This window comes from Marmota marmota, unplaced genomic scaffold (assembly GCF_001458135.2).
Source record: "Marmota marmota marmota unplaced genomic scaffold, marMar, whole genome shotgun sequence".
In the NCBI taxonomy this organism is placed as follows: Eukaryota; Metazoa; Chordata; class Mammalia; order Rodentia; family Sciuridae; genus Marmota; species Marmota marmota.
In genome coordinates, this window is record NW_026000206.1 from 8,081,217 (window position 1) to 8,103,272 (window position 22,056).

A 22,056-nucleotide genomic window follows, 5' to 3' on the forward strand; every position below is an offset into this window, starting at 1 on the left:
TCCATCCATTTGGCCAAGAGAAGCCAATCAAAAGTGTGACGTTCAGAGACATTTTTCTGCCATGACCTCACATAAAGGTTACAGTTGTGTGGACAACACGGGTCCTGGTGGTCAGTTCTGGCTAGCACCCAGAGCCCCGGTGCAGTGGCACCCAGCAGAAACTAGCACCCAGATCATGAGAACAGCTGCCCCTTTTACTTCCACCACTCAAACCGCTCATTGCCAACAGACCCAAATCTGAGTGCCCGGTGTCCCCCATTCCAGAGAGACATGGGTGGGGACAGAATGCAAGCTCTGAGTCACTGGCTCCTGGTAGGGATTGAAGCCTTTAAGGCCACAAACATACATCACCCATCCAACCAGGTGGAAATGAGCCTTTCGGGAGAGGCTATGACCGTGGCTGGGGAACAGCAGCTCTCCCCCGGGTGGAAGTGCTGGGAGGGAATCTCTGCCTGTGCAGAATGGTCTCTGGGCTCCAGGACAGGTCAGAAGTCCTACCACGCCATGTGAGCCCCGTGCCCCCACCTCCCTATGCCAAGCCACTCACACAGGTTTGCTGAAGAGACTGAGTGCCACCATGCCAGACCTGGCTAGGTGCTCTCTGGGGACTTGTTCCTTGGAATCCCCACATTCCTTCTGGAAGGCAGGTGGGTTTATTCCCACTGGACAGATGCAAACACAGAGGTAGCTGGTAGCTTAGAAGATGGCATGGCGGCCCTCAGCTGTGCCAGTCCTGTGCTTTTTCCTGTGCCACCTTTCCTGATGTAACTCCTGGTCTCTGAATGACTCTGCTCAAACTGTCCCCCTGCCTGAGGTACCATGCACAGCCATGCCACTGGCTGAGTTCTGACCCTGCTAGTAAGCCCTGTTGGATCTTCCTGTTCGGCCCGAGCATCCCAGGGCCTCACAGGCCACCTTGTGCAATGATGAATCACACATGCGCTTCTCCATGCGAGGCTGTGAGCCCTGGAAGCCCCGGCATGTCCCACTGACAACCTCTCTCTCACAGGCCCTGCCCTGAGCTCCACAAAGGCTCTCTGGGCATGCTGCTCTGACCCATCCTCCCCGACCCCACTGGAACTCAGGGCTCCCTGGGACAGGGCATGGTGGCTTTCATCTGTGTCACATATGTGTCCCTGGCAGCTGTGGTAGAAAAGGAGTCTCCTTGCCATATGCCAGCTGTGGCTGCTGGTGGGACAAGGCACCTGTCACTGGATGTACTGATGTCAGAGGAGGTCCCAGCTGGAGAGACGGCCCTGTAGACACCTTGCTGGCCCAAGAGTGGCCGCTATGCAGCTGTCCTCCCCCTTGAGGATAGCCCTGGAGCCTCAGAAGCTTCAGGGCACCATGAACACTTCACAGGGCCCACTGAGCCCCCAGGGTGCAGGAGCTGACCAGTGGAGCCATCTCCGCCTCTGCAGGGACAATCACAGCAGACCCAGCACCTGCCCTGGGGTGTGGCTGGCCATCAATACACCATGGCAGGTCTGAGTTCGTTTGCCCTCCTAATTTTTATAACTTAAAAAAATGTGCACATACCATTTTTATAATTAGGAAACAACCAATCACATCATCTCTATCCTTCACGTCATGGCCACCTGTTTTTGGAAACTTCCTTAATCTTTCAAAATCTCATCTGAAGATGGGGTATTTAGGGACTCCTGCCTGCTAAGGGTCATTTGAGGATCAAAGGTGCTGAGGCCTATAAAGCGTCCTGTGTAAACTTTGAGCCCCTCTGTCATGGCTATGATCACTGTCACTGTGGATAGCATTTGATCCTGATTCTAACCTGTGGAGTCAGTGTCTCTAGATCCATTAATCAAACAGTGAAGCAGAGGCTCAGAAAGGTTAGGGAAATTGCCCAGTGTCCCACAGCCTCTAGGAAGGGGAATCAGCTTCCAGCCTCAGAGCCCAGGGAAGGCCTCCCCGCCTGGCAGGAATCTGACTGGACACACAGAGGCCTTACCTGCAAGGTCAAGGAGTTGGCAGGTGTTTGCTCAAGCTCAGAACCCTCTTCTGACAGGTTAAAGGTCTCTGCTCCCTGGGGGGCTGCTGGTGAGGGTGGCTCTGGTGAGGGCTCAGGCACAGTGGGCTCCTCACTCTTCTTACATTCTTTTATTTTTACAACCAGGTCACAGCACGTGTAATCTCCTAGGAGAAATTTAGAATTCCATTTAGAGGGCACCGGAGGATTCTCGCCTGGCTCCTCAACCCTATCAGACACAGAAGACAATTTTGAAAATAGAAACGCCAGTGGGTTATTAATGGTCCTCGTTAAGCCAACAAGATGAGGCCTCGTCACAGACGCCCCAGGCAGCACTGGTCCCGAGGAAGAACCTTCAGTCATCTCCACTTCACCACTGGCTAATTATGTCATGGAGGTATTCCTGCTCCTGGTGTTTAGAAGGCCTTGCTCAAATTGAGAAGAAACTTTCCTGTTCTGGGCTTCCTTTTAAGTGTGCCCTGCACGTGGCCACAGTTGGGTTGCTTCAGGACAGCGTGTTGATCTGTCTCGTGTTTGCCGCGGTAATGATATAAGGATGGGGGACGGTGCTCGGTCACTCATCCTCCCCTTCGTTCTCCACAGTCTGCTGCCGGCTTTACGTAAGTGATTGGAATGATTGGTCTCTCAGGGCTGGTTCCAGTCCCTTCCTGGGGCCATTTTGATTTTCCTTTGTGGAAACAGTCAGGAAACAGTAGACTCCTCAGCACCCCAGGTAGGGCAGCCTCTGAGGGGGTAGGAGGGAGATCCGCAGCACTCACTGGCCCCTTCCTGACCAGCACTCGGCCTGGGACACACGAGGGATCTCTATCCTTAGCCGCCCCTTCCCAGGCTCCCTCTGCTGCTCCGCCTGCACCCTCCCCACCGACCACAGCCACACCACCCCTCGCCCTGGGCCTGGCAGCACCTTGCTTACTTCCCACCTCCACACACCCCTTTGACTCCACTGCCCCTTGATGTCCGGCCTGCAGCCCCAGCTCCAAGCTTCCAACCTCCAGGGCGCCTCCTCCCTCTGCAGGCAGAGCCCAGGCCTGACTCTGCTGTGTTTCCGCAGGGGAACACCTTTCGCCCACCCAGCGGCATGCGCCATGAGGTGGGGTCAGAAGATGCGGTTTAACCCCATCCGCCTGAGGCTCTCCAGGGGCTGGACCACGTCCTATTCAGTCTCCATCTGCCAAGAGCTCCATGCCAGGTGCTTAAAAGGAGTTAGCCCTTCTAGGATAGGTGAGGTGGCCTCAGGAGTCTCACGGGCCACCAGATACAGCTCATATAAACCAGGCTGTCACTGTCACTTTATCCTCTGTGGCAGGACTAGCTGTACTGTCCACTCAAAATCCATCAACATTCCCTACTCCCTACAGCCCAAGCTGACTGGACCTTCAGGCCTTCATCTTGTGAGTGTCCACCTCACTGAGATTCTCTCCCAACACCACTCCACTTGGAGGCTCCCACACCATCTGTCCTTTGCTCTCGTCCTACTGGAGGACTTCCCCATGGTCCCTCCACTTTAGGAGTGACCACTAGGCCCAGTTGGCTGAGAGCTACCACTCAGCCGCGAGGCTGGCCCCTCCCACGTGCCCCCCCAGGCCTTGCTGTGAGGGTGTTCTCCAGCTCATGGGGAAGCCACAGGCCTCTGGCTCCCTCTCCACTGTTGTCCCCACCAGCATAACCAGCTGCCCGAGGGCCAGTCCTAACAGTCCTGTCTTCCTCGCTGCTCATCATAAGACCTGTCTGTCAGATGCAGAAGGTCTCCACCACAGTGCCCCTTCCACCCAGTGACCCTCTGCTGTCCTTTCCTGTTGGGTCTCGGCTCAGCCTTGCCCTGCTCTTGTCCGCCCACTCTGCTCCCGAGACAGTACCTTTAGAGCGAATCTCGCCGTGTCTTCTCCCTGCAGGGCCTCAGTCCTACCTTCAGTCCAGACCCCCTTGGTGGGTTCAGAAGGGTCTTCTGACCTGACCCATGGGACCCTTGATGACCACACCAGGCCCCGGCCCTGCACATGGCACCTGCGCATGCCCCTTGCCGCTCCGTGTTAGCCCTTGCCTTTCCTGAGCTCCGAGGGTGTGAGCCTCCCCTGCCTGCGGTGCCCTCTGCCCTCAGGTCTGATTTTTAAATCTCTAAGGTTTCAGGGAAGGCTTCACCTTCTCTTCAAAACCATTTTTGAGGGGAAGACGCTTCTGCCCAGACCGTCCCTGAGTGCCAGGGCCGTCCTCAGCTTCCTCTGGGCACCCCTCAGACGCAGCCCTGCTGCCGACCCGTCCGCACAGGACTGAGAGCCTGGAGTGGACACACTGACCACAGAGCCTGGCAGGCAGTGGCTGTTTAATAATTGCTTCTGTGATGGGCTAATGAGGGAAGAGTTAGGGATCAATTTAGGTTCCGAGTGACATAATTTTTTATTAATTATAATCAAGCCTCTTTCTTTCTGCCCTTTCTGTAGTTGTTTGAGAACATCTTTAGAGTAACAGGAAACCCTGTTCTTATGCTGACGTAACAGGGCACCGCAGACCATCCCACCACATGCTTGTGTCTCTTTATACATCGTTGTTCTCTGCACATTCAGGTGGCCAGCAGCTCGACCGCCCGAGAGACTGCACCTGTGTCCTACTGGGTTCCCTCCTCTGAGAGGCCACGAACAGGACCTGCCTTGAGGGCATGGAGGTCCATGTGCTCATACTGTTAAGTGTCACATGGCCACACTCCTATATCGTGGTCCCTGCCCATGAATCATCAGGCCTGGGTCAGTCTGGCTGTCTCCCCAGCAGCCATTTCTTAGCAAAGCCAGGGAGCCTGCTGTGCACCTGCAGGTGGCCTTTCAGCCTCAGCTGGTACCAGCTTTGTTCTAGGTAGGGTGGGGACCCATGGCCCACGTGGGGCTGCCTCTGGCTGCGCACAAGGTAGAGCTCGGCCACTATGAAGCCTGATGGCTCTGCTCCCTCTCTGCTCTCATGCCTCCGTAAGGCCAGCAGGTGAGCCACCGTGGGGAAGGCTCTGCGCTGCCTCCCACGAGCATCAAGAAGGGACCCCCTGGACCGCCCCTGCTCCTTACCTTCGGGAAGCCCTCTTTCTATCTGAGCACCATTGTCTTCCTGCAGAGATGGCCTTGCCTCTTGCAAGGGGCACAGAAACCCAGGCATAGGGACTTTGGGACTCAGGAGGCTTGGATGTTGTCTCTCTCTGGGCTCAAAAAGGTCGCTAGACTCACAGTCATCGCTTGGTGGCCTGTCCCCATCGGGAGGGAAAGGTTTAATGGGCTTCTGTTCCTCTGGGGGAGCAGACAATGACACACACGCTGCTCCGTGCTGCTCCTTGGTGCTTCCAGAATATACTTTTGTTTCTACTAAAAATAAAATGAAAGTTGTGCTCAAAATATCGGCCAAGACCACATCTGAAGTACTGAGGTCTATCGCCCCCCGCTCTGGAAACGGCAGAGAGCTTTGCAGTCAGGGCCCCATGGGAGGTTTAGCACCTCGACTATGGGGCCAAAGTACCTGGGTTCAAATCCCATGTTTGCACTACCCAGCCTCCACTATCATGTAGGTAATAATAAATTAATAACATTAAATGGCATTCATTTAATTTTTTACATCACTCACTTTATATAATAAAATGTAATATATTTTATATAGTTTACTTAATTATATGTATCAAAAATATCAACTATTAAAGTGGAGGTACTAATGTAATAATAATGCACGTGAAGTGTTTGGTTCAGTACCAGCATTTAATAAGCATTGTTATTGTTATCATTTCAGGAATGCTGAGGCCAGGCAAGCTCCTGGGGCCAGCACAGAGGTCGACCTGCCTCATTAGGTCACTGCACAGTCCACAGGCAGTGGGCCCACAGGCGTGTCCAGCGTGCTGCCTGCCTCCGCACCGTGGCAGCAGAGTTGGACACTGCCTCGTGCTCACCAGCAGTGGACAGGGTCAGTAAATCATGTGTGACATGCTTCACAGCAGTTAAGAATGAGTCCATGAGCAATGATCTCTGCGACAAAAGTCGTTAGGGGACTCTCGCTCTGTTCCCTCCAGTCCCTTCTTCACAGTAAAGAAAGGGGCACGACCCCACGCTCTGGCAGCAGCCCCGAACTTCCAGCAAGGCCTTGGGGCTGCGGAGCCTCCCGGCCCGTCCGCCTGAGCCTCTGCATCCCAGCTGAGGGAATCCACTTCTGGTGAGGCCAGGCCCTCAGCCTGTGAGAAGCCCAAAGACTTTGGAACCAAGCCCCCGCCCCCAGCACCCTCCTGGCTCTGGGGTCCAGCCCAGGAGAGTCAACTTGGCAGCTCAAGGTCTGATTCACCCAGGGGGTAAACTGGGTTTTCCATGTTCTTCTGAACAAACAAAATGTAGTGACGTTCCGACCAGGTTCCAGGGGGGGTTGACACATTGAAAGGATTAAAAAGTACATAATAAAATAAATAAACAAAAAAGGCAATTGTGATTAGATCTTGTCATTTGGAGAGGAGATTTATCCACTAGTGGCAAAGTTGCACTTTGCTAAATTGTACGGAAATAGCTTTCCAAATTTTTACCTCAAAAATCATCAATTCTATTTAAGTAAAAAACAAGTAGGCAGAAAAAAGCCCTAAAATAGTCATTCCTTTCTGCATGGCCTCTTTTGATTCGAAGCTCTCTTAAAGAATCCAGAAACAAATTAGTTATCAGTGATGAGAGACTCAGTCTGGCTGATGGCATAGATGCATCCTGTGTTTGGTTCTTTAAGCTGGTGTACTTATTTACAGATTCGTGGACATAAATCTATTTCATCTGTGTATTACCTATTGACCTTTTCATCTATCATCTGTCTGTCTGTTGCAGTTTGGATCTTAAATGGCCCCCCAAAGCCCTTGTCCTAAAGCCCCGGTTGGTGCCACTGGAAGTGGTGGAACCTCAAGCAGTGGCCCGGTGGAGGACGGAGATGGGAGGGGGATCTGGGCGGCTGGCCTCTCCTCCGCTCTCCTCCACCCCAGCCAGGAGGTGAATGGTCTGCTCCCCCATGAGCTCTCACCAGGATGTGCTGCCCACCCCCACTCAGGGCCCCAACACCTGGGATCCACCCAACTGTGGACTGCGGCCTCCCACACTGTGAGCCAGACCAGCGTTCCCCCGGGCGCTGACTGCTGGGGTCTCTGCACTGACGGAGAGCTGCCGCTGCGGTGGGTCCATGCACATTCTCCTGGGAGTGGCCCTGTGTGTGGCAGAAGTTCCACTAGTGGCTCGAGAGCGCTAAACCAATGGTAGAAAGTAGAACGGAGTTCGCTTACTGGAGGAAAGAAAAACATGCGGCCAAGGAAGAGCTTTCCCACAGCTTTAGATTGGGCCTCTTTTTGTGGACTCTGAAATGCAGAGCAGGACGGTGTCGCAGGCAGGCTGGCCTTCACAGGGTGAGCATGTGCCCCGTCGCCGCCCGCACACTATGCAGACAGACTGGAATTAAGAGCTCTTTAGTCATGCCCTACGTTTTAAACCACCTCACCCCAGGGAAGACCTGCAGCCACTGTGGGCTCTGAAGTGGCCTGTGTCCGGCATTTCTGTTTCTCCACTAAAGCTTTGTGCCTCCTTCCTGGGTCTGGCATGTGGCAGAGCTGGGGTAGCACAAATTTCCTTAAGAGTAACGTTCTCATATTCCTTTTCCTAAAGTCAGTTGATAGTCCACAGCTCAACCATCCACAACCTTGCCTATCCCAGAATTGAGCTGTGGACCAGGGTGAAAGAAAACCAATGAAAGTGTTCTGTCCGACAGTTATGAATGGCTTCTACCAATTTCATATCCTTGACTCAAAGAAGAGACCCTTGGACCATAATGTGCGGCCTGTCTATGCTTTCCTCAAGCTCATTGTCAATGAAAAACGCACTGCGTTTCTAATGTCAAGTTAACAGGGCACCCACCGAGCCACCTCCTAGGCGAAACGTTACCCAGGCTTCGGACATGACCTCTAAGCCCCTCCTGGGTGGTGCCCACGTTCTTCCCAAACACAACCTCACACTGAATCAAACATTACTTTATTAATTTCTTTTGTCTTCAGGACTCCTTAATCAATATGCTCTTCATACCAAAATCCTGAATAGCCAGCACAAAGCCAGTTGTTTTCAGGGAAGGATGTCATTGTGTCTCTTAGACAAAAGCTTCCAGCAGAGAGTTCAACAGATTGGCTGAGCCATAGCGTCTTTGGGAGCATATGGATATGATTCTGAGGAAGGTATTGTAAGTCATGTCCTGAACATGGGGGCTGACCCAGGTGGGCATCAGGAAGGCAGGTTCAGGCACATTCTCCCGGGAGTGGCTCTGTGTGTGACACTCAATGGCCCCAGGCAGGTAATTGTCACATAGAACTCACTTTAGAATCATGTGTACACAAATCATGTGTGGTAGGTATGCTGGCTGGCAGGAATAGGATCAGGAGAGTGGGCCACTCCAGATTTTCTGCTCTTGACCTTGACCTGTTCAACTGAGGGCCTTGGGGACAGGTTTTAATGCAGGACATTCTCCACAGTCAAAAGCACATCCTAAGCCAACCCAAGCAGCAGAGCAGGTGTGGGAGAGCAAGCCCCTCAGCAATCCGTCATCCAAATCAGCTGAGACCAGGCATGAACCTGGGGTAGACGAGGCCCAGCAGCCAGTGCAGGCCTTTGGAGCAGCGTGAAAATGAATGGCCCTTCCTCAGCACTCTACCTGCCCCACCAGAAAGTGTCTCTGGTATAAACCAATTTTATAGAACAGGCACTCTCCTGCTTCTTTCCCGGAATGAAGGAGACCCACAGATCTTTGGTGGCCTTCAAGGAGCCCTTCTTGAGCCACTGGCCCACCATGGGCACAGTTCTAACAACGTGGTACTTTAGTTCACATTAAGCCAGAATGTGCTGAATGGTTGCCAAGAAGGACCAGCACAGCTGCAGGACTCTGTCACCCAAATTGCAAAAGAAGAGCAAGAAAACCATGAATTGTAGACACACAAGCCCAGAGAGGACAGCTGACCGGGACACTCAATGGTCCAAGGCAAGTAAATGTCATATAGAACTCACTTTAGAATCATGTGTACACAAATCAGTTTAAATTTTGTGTTAAAGGTGTTGAAGATGAAACGACATCTCTATAGAACATTCATCCTGGTAGAGAAAGATTGTCTCTCGAGGTTTTAGGGGCTCAGCTTTGTGCAGATTGCTGCCTTCTTGAAACAGATTTCAACCATCCAACTAACCAAAGAGGCATTTCTGAACAAAGCAGGCCTCGTTGAATCTAAGACATATTCCTCCCTCCCCAAGTTCAATGCTGCTGGTGGTGATATTCCCCTTTGAAAGCTGGATCGCCTTACAACTAACTGCCTGTTTCTTAGTCATGCAGTAATTGAAGCTTGTGTGTGTGTCTCTGGGCATTAACATAAACACTGATTCCTGAACTTAACTGCAGGTGGGCCTCAAGATTGCCTAAAAGTTCCAGTGCTATCTGCCTCTACCCTGTGTAGCCCTAGGCTGCTCTCCACCCCCCAGCCTTTTAAAGCCCGCTGTCTGCATTACATAGAGCTAACCATCTCACCTTCCTTCTTCACCTGTTTCTTCTCCGTCAGCAAAACCCAGAACTGTAGCATCAAACTGGAAACCAAATAAGTGGGCTTGATGGAGTGGGTGTCAATCAGATAGAAATCTGCTCTGAGGGACACCTGTGGGTGAATGGAGGACTCCCTCTTTCAGTAGGATTTTGCCGTCCCTTCTTTTGGCACTGGGACATGAGAGTGCTGCAGTGGCAGGCTGGGAAGTCCACTGCATGGTGCATGCGCATGGATGGACACAGAAGTCACCAAAGAGGAAGTAAGATAGGAACAACCGGAGCTCAATAAGCACATATTATGGTTTGGATCTCAAAGGTCCTGAAGGGCCATGTGTTGAAGGCTTGGTCACCATCTTTAAAAGATGGGGCCTCGTGGAAGGAAGTCAGGTCACAGGTCCATGCCTAGAAGGAGGTTCCGTGACCCGGCCTCTTCCACTCTCTCTCTCCTTCCTGGCCGCCATGATGGTAGCAGCTTCGCCCCTCCACATGCTCCACTGTGATGTGCTCTCTCACCCTCAGACAAGCTGCCAATCAACCACGGACTGAAGCCTCTGAAACCGTGAGCCAAAATAAATCCTTCCTCCTTTTAAGTCATTTTTATCGCAGGTATTTTGTTGCAGTGAAAGACAGTTGACTAACACAATGCGCAGCTTCCTAGCAAGTTTATTATTCTTCTCCTTTCAGAGGAGAGAGACAACCTGAAACACCTTCAGTTGCAACACATGGAAAACGAAATGAAAGAAAGCAGAGTTAGCTGGTGGCCTCTGGAGAGACAAGTCAGGGAAAACAGAACATGGCTATATGTGCAAGGCTGGTTACATTTTCTCTGCTTTCTTTCTTTTTTTAACTGGTGGAGGCATCCTTTTTTGGCTGCAGGTTAAAACAATTCCTCCTGTGAACGCAGGTCTCCCTTTGGTACCAAAACACAGCACTCCACCCAGCCTTCGGTTCAAAGTCGACATAATCGTTTCAGCATACCTCTGTTCAGCTCCTCCGGAGCAGCCCTGCAGCCGGGCAGGAAGGAAGGAGGAGGACAGGGGTAAACAGCTCCGGCAGAGGCACCGAAGCAAGCTGCCGGCCTCAGGGTCCCAGAGACCATCCACACAGCAAGGCAGAGCTGGGGCTGGCGCCACTGGGAAGAGGAAAGATGAACAAAACAGGACCCCAAAGGCCAATCTGGAAGTCAGCCGGGAAGGACGAAGGGCGTCCAGAGACAAAGCGCACCATGAGCGAGTCCTCCCCTCGCAGGAAACAAGACGCCAGCCCTTCCTAGACAGCAAAGACTGCTTCTGCTATCAACATCAGCCACTGGAAGCCTCACTTCCTGAAGAGCAGACCTGAAGACCCTGAAGAGAGGGGTGATGACCAGGAAGACGGACTTGTAGAAAGCAGTAGCTGTCACTGGTGGTCTATGAAAGAGCTCCCCCCCGGAAGCCAGGGAAGACGGCTGGGAAGGAGAGCTGTGTCCAGATGGCCACAGGGCATTAGGACACAAATGTGCAAGGCCAGTGGGCAGGCAGAGAAGGGGGGGAGCCCAATGTACTTGTGAAGGTTGTTCTGGGGTCGAGTTTCAAGATACCACGTGGGGAACTAACTGCAACTCTCACAGTAAGATTCATGCATGCAGTTGCTGCAAAGTAGGAACACATGTTTCCCCCAACCCAGAGAATATCCAGAAAGGATGCTGGGTAACTGTCGAGGGCTGATTTTCCAATTATGTCTTTAGAGGTTTCAGCTTGGGCACGTGCATGACCACTGATCCAAACCTAAATAAAGTCTTAAAGCAAACATATTCCGATAGCAGAAATAACACAACACACACACACACACACACACACACACACACACCTGTTTTCTAGCAACAGGATGACATCCACTACATTGCAAAAGATGATCAAGAGACACGTTCCAGGTAACTGTTAGCTTGCATCTTTCAACCTTCCACTTCAGACATAATTCCAGGCTATCAATTTTCGCACAATCCTTTTTCTCAAAGCATGACTCAGACCCTGAAGTATAAGAAGTGTTTTAAGCATTTCTCAAAACTTGAAAAATTTAATGATCACTTCAAATGTGATCAAGTTTTGAGACATATCTCTATTAAAGAGATAGATCTTTAATAAATTTATTAGGGTTGGATGAGAGGTATCCTGCAAAAGCTCACATGTAAGACAATACAAGAAGTTTCCGAGGAGAAATGATTGGGTTATAAGAGTCTTGACCCAATCAGTGATTTAATCCTCTGATAGGGATTAACTGAGTGGTAACTGAAGTGATGGGGTATGGCTGGAGGACATGGGAGTGGGGGCGTGGCTTTGGGGAGATATTTGTATCTGGAGAATGGAGTCTCTCTCTGCTTCCTGAACACTGTGACGTGAGCTGCTTCCCTCTGCCACACACTCCGCCATGATATTTGAGCCATGAGGAATGGAGCCGGCTGTCTATGGATTAAGACCTCTGAAACTGTGAGCCCCCTACTAAACTTTTCATCCTCTATAGTTGTTCTGGTCAGATCCTTTAGTCACAGTATCAAACAAACAAACAAACAAACAAACTGACTAGAGCAAAATTGTAAAAGGAATAAATGATTACTGTAAAAAAATATTTGAACTACAGAAAAGTATGCAAAAATTAAAACACAGGGCTTTGGGTTTGGATCGGTGGTCATGCACGTGCCCAGCATCACAGACAACAACAAAGATTTAAAATGCTGACAGCGTGACACTGTCCAAATGCCCTAGGGCACATTTCCAGTGAATTCACGTGTGGCCTTCTGCACTTCTTAATTTCCACTTTGGAGGCAGCGGGCTACAGAACAGGACTGCCCTCCTCCATGCCCAGGGCATGGGCACATGTCCACCAAGGTGTGGCCACTGGGAGGGAGGAGGGTGGCTTACTGCTGCTGACAGCCACTCTTTCCCTCTTGCCTGAGGATTTCAGGGGCTTTCATCTCCCCTTTGCTTTTGTTTTCCCAGATGCTCTGCACAACTACCAAGCAGGAAATGCTGTGTGTTAAAGCCGATCAAAAATAAGCTGATCTCCCAGGTGTCAGAGGGAGGAGTAGAGGAGAATGTTGGTCAGGATCCTGCAGAGTGACTGTCTGCTCAGGGCTAGAGTCGCATCCCTGAATCACTGTGTGTGTGTGTGTGTGTGTGCCCACATGCATGGTGTGTGTGTGTACACACACATGCATGGTGTGTGTGGTGTGTGTGTACACGCACATGCATGGTGTGTGTGCATGGTGTGTGTGTTTGTGCATATGCATGATGTGTGTGTGTGTGTGTGTGTGTGTGTGTATACGCGCTGAAGAAGGTGGGGCTTCCATTTCGGACTTTTACTGTGCTACCTGGAAACTCAGAGTTTTCAGTATTTCAGGGAAGAGAAAGAGGGTTGGATATTGGTCTCTGTGGTTCTCTTGAGGAAACATCAACATCTTTATCTTCAATTTGACAGTTCTTTGTTGAGTACCTACTATACGCCAGGCTCAATTACAGGGCACTTAGGATGCAACAGTGAAAACTCAACATTCTTGTCCTCATGAATTCTACAACCAATAACTGTCACCTCCATAGTTAGAGTCTCACCTCCACTCTGACGATTCCACAGATATCCAGTGTCCTCCACCTCCAACCCATCTCAGCTGGAATGTATCTGCACCAAGTACTGCATCATCTTGAACTAGTAAATCAAACCTCCTACACGCTGATTACAATTACTAAATCTCCTATCTCACACACTGTTACTCAGCATCATGGAGACTTCAAGTCCCACCATCTCTGTGGCAGACACAGCTGATTGCCTACTCTATAAACATCCTCGTTTTCTTTCCTTTAACTTAGAAAATCCTCCTTTGGTTCAAGATTACAACGTAGGTCTGCCCTGCCTGCCCACCTCTAGATTTCTTCCATTCTTTCTTATAGTTTCAAGCCACTTACTGTTGAGTGTCTAGTTGCTCAGCACAAAACACAGTCCTAACTGGTGAGGGACAGGCCTGGATAGCTACAGTAATGGTAACATAATCAGGTTCACATGGGGGTTTGTTAAAACCCTGACCACTGAGCTCACCCCAGGTTTCCAGTTCAGTAGATTTAGAGTGGAGCCCAGAATGTGTGCTTGAGTCCCTGGTACTGCTGATGCTACTGTTCTAGTAACCACACCTGAGAATCACAAGTCTAACTTATATAGCAGGTAAGAAATAAAAGAACAAAAGCAAATAAATACCAGTGGCTTGGCACTGCTAATAAAAATGTATAAACTAGCATCTCTAACAGCACCTGGGAACTTGTGAGAGCTGCAGAATCCCAGCCCCACCTCCTACCACCAGGGTCAGGATCTGCATCGAAGCCCATCCCTGGGTGGCTCCCAGGTATGTCTGAGTCTGAGGTGCAGCACAAGCTACCTGACCTGGGTGGGCCCCAAAGCAGGAGGCTATGCTTATCAGTTACTTGGGATGGTGACACCTGTCCCCAGGACCACAGAGGCTGGGAGAAGGAACACAGGCTGCACTGGCCCACCAACACAACACTCACACGTGGCTCACGTTGCTCAGAACTCCCTTGGCCAAAGACGTGATGTCAGAGATGGAGGTGTGCAATCCACCCTGGTGCCCATGAGAGAGCAGAATGTGGGACATCCAGTCTCCACAGTCCTCCTAGCTCCCCTTCCTTTCCTCCCTGCTCCCAACTACATGCAGGCCAGGGACTAAGAAAATGTAGAAAGGTTTAAGTATCAGTGTAATCACTAGAACAAAACCACAAAGCTTGTGAAATACATGTGTGTGTGTGCATATGTGTGTAGAAATAGATACAGGAAAGCTGAAAATACATACCTTAGAGAGAAAATAGAGTAAATATGACAAAATACAAATATTGCAATTAAAGCATTAGAGAGGATCAACACCAGTCAGGCCAATAAATGAAAAAGGACTAACCTCACTTTTTAAAAGAAAAAGACTGAACATGACGGTCAGCAGTGGGGCTTTGACTGTGGATGACAAACCCACACAAACTTCCTGCTGGCTCCTGCAATGGGCCTCACTTGGACTCATCATGGCTCAGTGTTCCTGTCCTATCAGGCAAGGGCAAGCTGCACAGATGCAAGGAGGAGGGGTCAGGGCAGTGGGCAGTGATGGCCTGGCCATAGAATGCATGGACATCACTGATCTGCACTTGGCCAGACAAGGTGGCTCCTGCAAGCGGCCAACTCCAACTATGGCATGGAGCTGAGGGTGTTGTCCCTGTTCCAAGCAGTCCAACTCACCAAACCACAAACAAATCCAATATGCAGGAGCCAGGGGACAGAGCCCAGCAAGATGTTACAGGTGAGGACATGGTCCAGCAGACGTAGAAAAGAGCATCTAGAAAGTCACAAGACACCTCGAGTGAAGCTGCAGCTTGCGGGCAGCCTGGGAGGCTCCAGCTAAGCAGTGGTGGTGGCCCAGTAAGATGGACTGTGGCCTTGCCCACCCCACAGCGGGCAGACACCTGGATGGTCCACAGGAGGCCAGCCTTGATCTATAGACAATGTCCACCCTCTGCACGTCAGCTCAGCATCACAAGCCTGCACACCATGCACCTCCAGCTGCCTGGGCTGCCTCCAGCTCAGCTCCATCCTTGTTCTGTCTGGACAGCTGTTTTCTAGTAATAATCTGAGCGTATGATCTGCCTCTCCCTTTCACGGCCATGCACAGTGAGCGTCACATGGGTGTCCTGGGTAAACTGAAGAGTCATCTCTAAATGGGGACGGAACTCACCCTCAACTCACGGTCACAGGGCTTAAGCCAGAAACCAGTGGACTGTGCTGAGTTAAGGAGGAAATGAAAATTTGAAATGTTCAATATACATGACCAAGGGCGAAGCCAAGAAGTGTGCACTGTAACAGGGGACTGTGGGCGCTATAAGGGCTCTGGCAGCAGATTCCCCTTCCTGATACCATGTTTAATACATATTCAACTAACAGCATTTTCAGGAAATGGACAGTGGGGGATCTGGGTTGGTGTTCTGTAGGGCTGGGGCTGGAAGGACACACACCTGCCCGACAGTGTCCCCTCCCTGCCTCTCTGGTCAGTCTATTCCCCCCCATCATCCAGACCTTTTCCATTACAAGATCTGGAAACCCCATTTGGGGAAGACAGAAATACCTCAGAGGGAAAGGAAGTGAATTCCAAGGCCCTGGAGCCCCATGGAGAAGGCCCCGGCTCCCCGGCTCAGGCTGCTGGCCACTGGACGCACTTCCCAGCCAGGCCCACAACATTTTCTGGTTCTCTCTGACACTTTTCATAAACTTCAGTCCCATCAGGCCCAACTCAGCAGGAAACTCGGGGCCTGCGTGCGTTCCCCCCTAGGAATGCCGTGCCCTCCGAAGGGCTATTTTTGAGAATCAGAACTGGAGATGCTCCCGGAGGCCTCTGAAGAGGAGCACATGCCACATGGAAATAGCAGCCAGGAATAAATCAAGTGAGAGAGGAGGCTGACTCAGCTCGGGCTGCAGTCAGGAAGCAAAGAGAGACATGGAGCAGGCTGGTCTTCCTTGCCTCCCTCTCCCGGGACATCAGCTGACACACTTAATGTCCTTTCATTCCTGTTCCCTCCCCAAATGACCATCATTTCCCAATGAAATAAACAGGTGGCATCACAACAAACGCCCGGCTTCCTAATCACTCCCATTCAACGCAGACTTTCCGCATTACTTATTTCTCTTCACTGAGAGCGATTCATAAGCAACAAAGCGTGTTTCTTTTATGGTCTTGCCTCATGAGACCACTTAGAGTATGGAAAAATGGAAATGTTTAACTGTTTTTAAAAAGCTACTGTAAAAGCATTTCCCTTATGCCCTGAAGAAGGAGAGATTTCTTTGTGAAAACAAATGTCACCATCTTATTGCAAAAAAAAAAAAAAAAAAAATCATCATTTTGGAATAAGGTGGAGAAGACAGAAACCATTGGTGAAGAAAGGCCTTCTTTAAGCAGATGGTTGCAGAAGAGGGTGGGGAGAGGCACAAGGTGGCTTGAGCTCTACCCTGGCTAGCTGTGTAACGACCGCTAGGAGAAGAAACGGAACATGGCTGAGTGTTATCTTATATAGACGGCACTACTGGCATTCAGTGACTCGGAATGACTGAAGGACGTGACTTCTATCTTCGTACCTCAGCACCATCCCACACCCTACCCACTTATTTTTATCAGAATATTCTAGAAGTTCACATCATTAGGGAAGAGTGAATCTACTTCTAACTCCCTGACCATCCTGGTCAAGTTGTCCAGAGCTTCTCTTGGGACAGCAAGTGTGCTACCTTTCACATCAATGAGCCTACTTCGTCTCTGCTGTCTGGGAGCCCTCTTTGTGTCCTCTCTTGATACCTTTCAAAGGACCTCTGGGTCAGGCTGTAGAATTATTGCAGCCTCCTTTAAAATGTGAGTTTTTAGGTCACAGGCCCTTAGGCTGCACTGGTGCTTGTTGTCTTAAGAAAAAACTTTAAAGGTCACACTAACAGCTTACGTGTGGGCATTAGGGGAAGCAGGGCTGGGGTACAAGGGAGCTCTTGGTACTATTTTTTGCCCCATTTCTATAAATGTAAACTTACTTCAAATGGTCATCTTGATAGGTTTTTAAAAGTCCCCCACAAAAGCAGCAAGCAGTATTGTGTACAGTGAAAGCTGTTTCTCAGCGGCTCTATAAAATGACTATGTGTCCATTCACCAGGAACAGCACAAACACATTCCTAACGCCACATTCGTAAGACACCAGGTGATGCAAGTGTGGTCCACAGTGCCCATTAATCTGCTAAGGAGCAGAGAGGGTGTGCCAGCTGCTCAGAGCCCTGCAAGTGCAGCCTCTGGCCCCTCCTGCATATCCCCACCTAGAGCCTTGACCCACACCCTCCAGGGGGGTTCACATCCTGCAGTCACAGCTGGCTGAATGTGCAACGTGACATCATTCCAGCAAGACAGAAGGTGCTAGAAAGAAGGTGGAATACAGGCCTAGAGACTTGGTACCCATACCCACCTGGACCTGCCACCCACCAGCTATGTGACCATGCACAGGCCACCCAACCCATGCAGTTTCAAGTGACTCATTCACAATGAGATAACACCACCTGCTCTGGGAGGAGGAAATGGAACCACGTGAAACTCAAAAATGATGATGCGCTAAGCAAAGATAAAGCTTCACTATAATCCACAGCCCTGGGGTGGCCTGTATCTAATGCCTAATTTTAAATCTGTGACCCTTAAGTGATTTTGATAAATTTTGTCCTTGATTTCAAATTTTAGGGAAAAAAAACATACACACAATAAGCCCAGAGAGGCAGAAAGACAGTTTGCTAAACCCTTGACCAATGTCTCACCCCCGTGCCCCAAACTTTCCACTTTGCCAAATTTACTGGACGAAGGCCAGCTGAAGGTCAATGTAAGGTAGGGGTGTGACCCTCTTATGTGGTGTCACGAGAGTTGTCTTTTGGGTAGAACAAACCAAACCATCTTCTGGGTCTGAGAGGCTCTTGGGGAGAGGGCTGTGCTATTCAACCCCCTGGCCATGTTTTTGTCCCTTGAAATGCCAGCTCTCTCCGTGAGTCATGTCACCTGGGGAGCAGGTGAGTGAGAAGGATATGGAGTTAGAAAGAACTAAAGAAGACCTGCAAACTCAAGGCTGGAGAGTGTGCAACAAGAGCCTCTGCCTCTGCCTGCTCCCGTGGATGGGCTCCTTTTGGTAAACTACTCTAAAGCTTCCCACCTTCAAAGATGCCCCTGAGCACCTTAGATCTTTACAATGGGGGTGGGCTGTTAGATAGACTTGGGCCAAACTTCTGCCTCACCCAGCTCCCAAGGAATGACAGACGTGGTGTCCACGGTCAAGGTGTGAGTAGAGATCTTTGGACCTTCTATTATAAGGCTGCAAGCACTCAGGAAGGGCCCGCCTTACTCCAAGAAGCAACATCCTGCTATGCCCCCATGGACCCTACTCAGGTGTGGGCTGGTGAATCTGAAATGAAAGTCCCCTCAATGGCCAAGTCCTGCACCCCCCAGCTTCGCCCTGGATTCGGGCAGGAGAATGCACTAAGAAGGGCCATGGGTCTGAAATGCATGAAGTCTCTCTACAAGCACTGCAGAGCTTGCCCTGTCCAGACCTAGAGGGCTCAGAGCTGGACCAGGGAAGGCACCGCCGAGCTCCCATGAGTCCCTGGTCCTCAGGACCACTCACAAGTGTGGGAGCCCAACTCACCCCAACCAGGGACCCAGGTCGTAATGTGCACAGCAGCCTGCTCTTATTTATACACTTGGAGATTACAATTTTCCTCCACAAAGATGCTGTTCTTCCATTAAGGCTGATGGCTGTCATGTGGCCTAACTGAAGGCATTTCATTTTCCAGATTTTCTAAAAATAAATCACAGGGAAGGAAAACATATGTATCATCTCTATTTGGGATTGCAAAAACACAAGCAAATGGGACTAGAGAGACTCGCTGCCCTGGAGATCCAGTTCCATCCTGACGAAGAGGTCAAGTCCAGCACTTGTCATTAGAGGGTGTGGATACGGGACAAGGAAATCAGACTTGACTTGTGATAGGAACACGGTTCAGCAATGCCCTTTGCATCCCTGAATAAACTCATCCCGTCCTGTCTTGGGTGGCCAGGACACTGAAGGTGTGCTCTGGCAACTCAGCTACAGAACTGCTCTGCATTAAGGGTCCAAAGAAGAGATGCATTTCTGAAAAGCTCAAGCTAAAGAAAGTCTCTGAAAAGAGAATTTTTAAAATGACTTTCATTATTCACTTGTGATGATGTATGCCAAGGGTAAGAAGAAAGTGCCTCTGGGCTATAGTAATATCAAACACAAACATCCTTCCCTAGTGACATGTGTAAGGAAAAGGTGGTAACAGCGCCAACACCAATCAGAACACCAACACCGCTGGGGGGCAACTCAAGGTGTCACAAAATGGCAACACTGAAAATGAGTTGTTGGGCTGAATAAGTAATTTCTGAATTTGGCTTTAATATTTCAATTTTCCAGGTGGGACCCTCTCCCTGTTTGGGGTCCTCTTTCCCATCCTTGAACTTGTAGGCACCTTTGCTCTTGGCCTCACCTCTGCACCCAACTTGGTCAAGTGCTGGGGAACATTCAGGCACATTAGTCTCTGCCTGGCAGTGAAGGTTGTCCCCAGGGACTGGAGAGCAGTTAGCTCAGAATATTTGAAAATAATCAGTGAAGGATCAGGCAGGGCCTGGGCTAACCTCCAAATCCAGGCATTTCCTCAACTCTGGCCTTCCCCAGCTCTCCATGGAATTGACTAGCGAGTGCTGCCCATGGCACCTAAGACACCTGGGACCACCATGCACCAGCTACATGCATCACACTCACCTGGTCACCCTCTGGCCCTGCTGGCTTTACTGCCTCACCTGAGATCTGGAAAAAATTAAGTCACATCACAGAGTCACAAACTCCTCCCTCCATGATCTGGCCTCTGCCAGCTGCCTGAGCCTGGAGGGCTCCTCCCCAGCCCCTCTGTGCTCCAGCCCCCTGGCCCTGGTCCTGAGCCCTGAATGCTCCAGGTCCTTTCTTGCCTCGTGTCAGGACTTTGCCCCAGCTGTACCTCCTGTCTAAAAATGTTCCTCCTCTCCAAGGCAGGCTCCCTCATGCCCCGAAGACTTTGGCTGGAGTAATACTTATTTAGAGAAGACTTCCTGGGCCACCCCATTTACAGAAGCCAGCAAGGAGTCACCCAATGCTATGGGCCAATTCAGAGGTTTGCAGAAATTCCTGCCACCACTTGAAACTCCTCAGGTGGAAGTGAGTGTCTGTCTGTTGTCCATCTTTGGCTCAGTAGCAAGCTCCATGGGGGTGGGGACCTTGCTTGCTTACTGCAGTGCTGAGCACCTGAATGACACCTGGCACTCAATCAGCACCTGTCAAGTGACTCGCATCATCACTGAACTGACAGCTTTTGTCTTTGGCAAGGGCGTTTAGCTCCTGAGGAGCCACGCAGGTCCTGAAGACTCACTCGCCTATTGCAGAGCAGATAATGAGGGGACACAGAATCCTTATCCAGAAGCATCAGCAGGGGAATCTTGACAGTCTCCATAGGGTAAAAATTAACTCAGTAATTCAAAAGTGTATTTGATGTACTCCTCTGTTCAGGCATCCCGCGAGGAGGTGGGGAGGTGGTAGTAGGCAGACAGATGTGGCTGCTGCCCCAGAATGGGCAAGTTGACAGAAGCAAAAGTGCTTCAACCTGGAGACTGTCCCTCCTGTTAGGGTTTATCTGTGAAGTGTCCCCCAAGAGCTCACACGTGAAACAATGCAAAACAGTTCAGAGGTGACGCGATTGGATTAGGAGAGTTAACATAACCAGTGTGTTAATTTCCTGATAGGGATTAACTGGGAGGTAACTGTAGGCAGCGGGGGTGTGGCTAGAGGTTCATGGGGGTGTGACTTTGGGACACATATTTCATCCTTGTTGAGCAGGAGCTTTCTCCCTGCTTCCTAAGCTGCTAGCCTCTGCCGCACTCTCTGCCATGACGTCTTACCTCACCTCGGGCTCCAGAGAGTGGATGCAGTTGGCCGTCTATGGACTGAGACGTCTGAAACCGGGAGCCCCCCAATACACTTTTCCTTCTTTAGTTGTCTTTGTCGGGTCTTCTGGTCACAGCGGTGAGAAAGTTGACTCAAACACTGCCCCACCCTCAGGAGAACACAAGCCTGTTATTCTAGAGGAGCTGGGTTCTCTGTTTCCATGGCCTCAAGGGAGGGAAAATATTGTTTTGAGACTAAGTCCACATCCCCAACAGCAGAGGCACTTGTGCACCCTGTGGGTCTTCTTTCCTGATCATTCACTCAGTGCTCAGGAAGGTGGTGGAAACTGTGACAGGAGGGAAGAAATGTAAAGAGGAGAAAGAAGGAGAAGGAAGGTGTAGTTCACTCTGCAAGCTTGGGCTGAGGTTCCTCTTCCCTTTACCTGTGAGCCAAGAGCCTGCTCACTCCGGGGCCTGTTGCTCCCAAATTTCTGGAAAATCTACAAATCCTCACTCAAAATCTTAAAATGTTGGTAGAAATTCAGCCACTTATGGAAATGGCCTGTGTACCACTAATTAGCATAGTAATACATGTATTTTTTGAACAGAGGAGCAAAGAGATATCCAGGATACTTTCTAATGCAACCTATTGATCAGATATTGGAGGAGATGTCAACCTAAGGATCCCGAGCAGCCAGACCACCGTGAACTGTCCTGAGATTACCAGACTGACGTCATCCTTGCACACTTTCCCATGCCACCCCCATTAAGTTTACCTTAAAAAAAAAAAAGAGCCCGAGGACCCCCAGAGAGCCCCCGACTTTCACGATGGCTCGCAGTTTCCCTTGCTTTCTAAGTAAACCTCTGTGTGTCAATATCTTTTGCATCTAGAAAGTCTTTTCTGGGAGTTGGTCAAGGACCCTGTCATCCTGAGTTGAGGTCCTCCTCTCTAGGAGCTCCTCAAATCCCCTCTAGGGATAGGAGAAATGGGGTCTCCCAAGTA

At 50.4% G+C, this 22,056-nt stretch overlaps 1 protein-coding gene across 8 annotated transcripts in view; it reads right to left on the reverse strand.

Moving 5' to 3' along the window:
- The window catches only part of CUNH10orf90 (chromosome unknown C10orf90 homolog), a 278,495-nt gene that overhangs the window by 20,968 nt on the left and 235,471 nt on the right, over positions 1 to 22,056 (reverse strand). For 4 of the 8 annotated variants that reach the window (XM_048791379.1, XM_048791378.1, XM_048791375.1 and 1 more), the window contains 2 exons: positions 5,053 to 5,343; positions 1,967 to 2,151 (listed from right to left, as the gene is read on the reverse strand). In XM_048791379.1, the coding sequence (XP_048647336.1) occupies positions 1,967 to 2,151; positions 5,053 to 5,343 (476 nt within the window). The remainder of the gene's footprint in view (positions 1 to 1,966; positions 2,152 to 5,052; positions 5,344 to 22,056) is intronic. The other 4 variants (XM_048791376.1, XM_048791382.1, XM_048791380.1 and 1 more) reach the window with 2 other exon arrangements.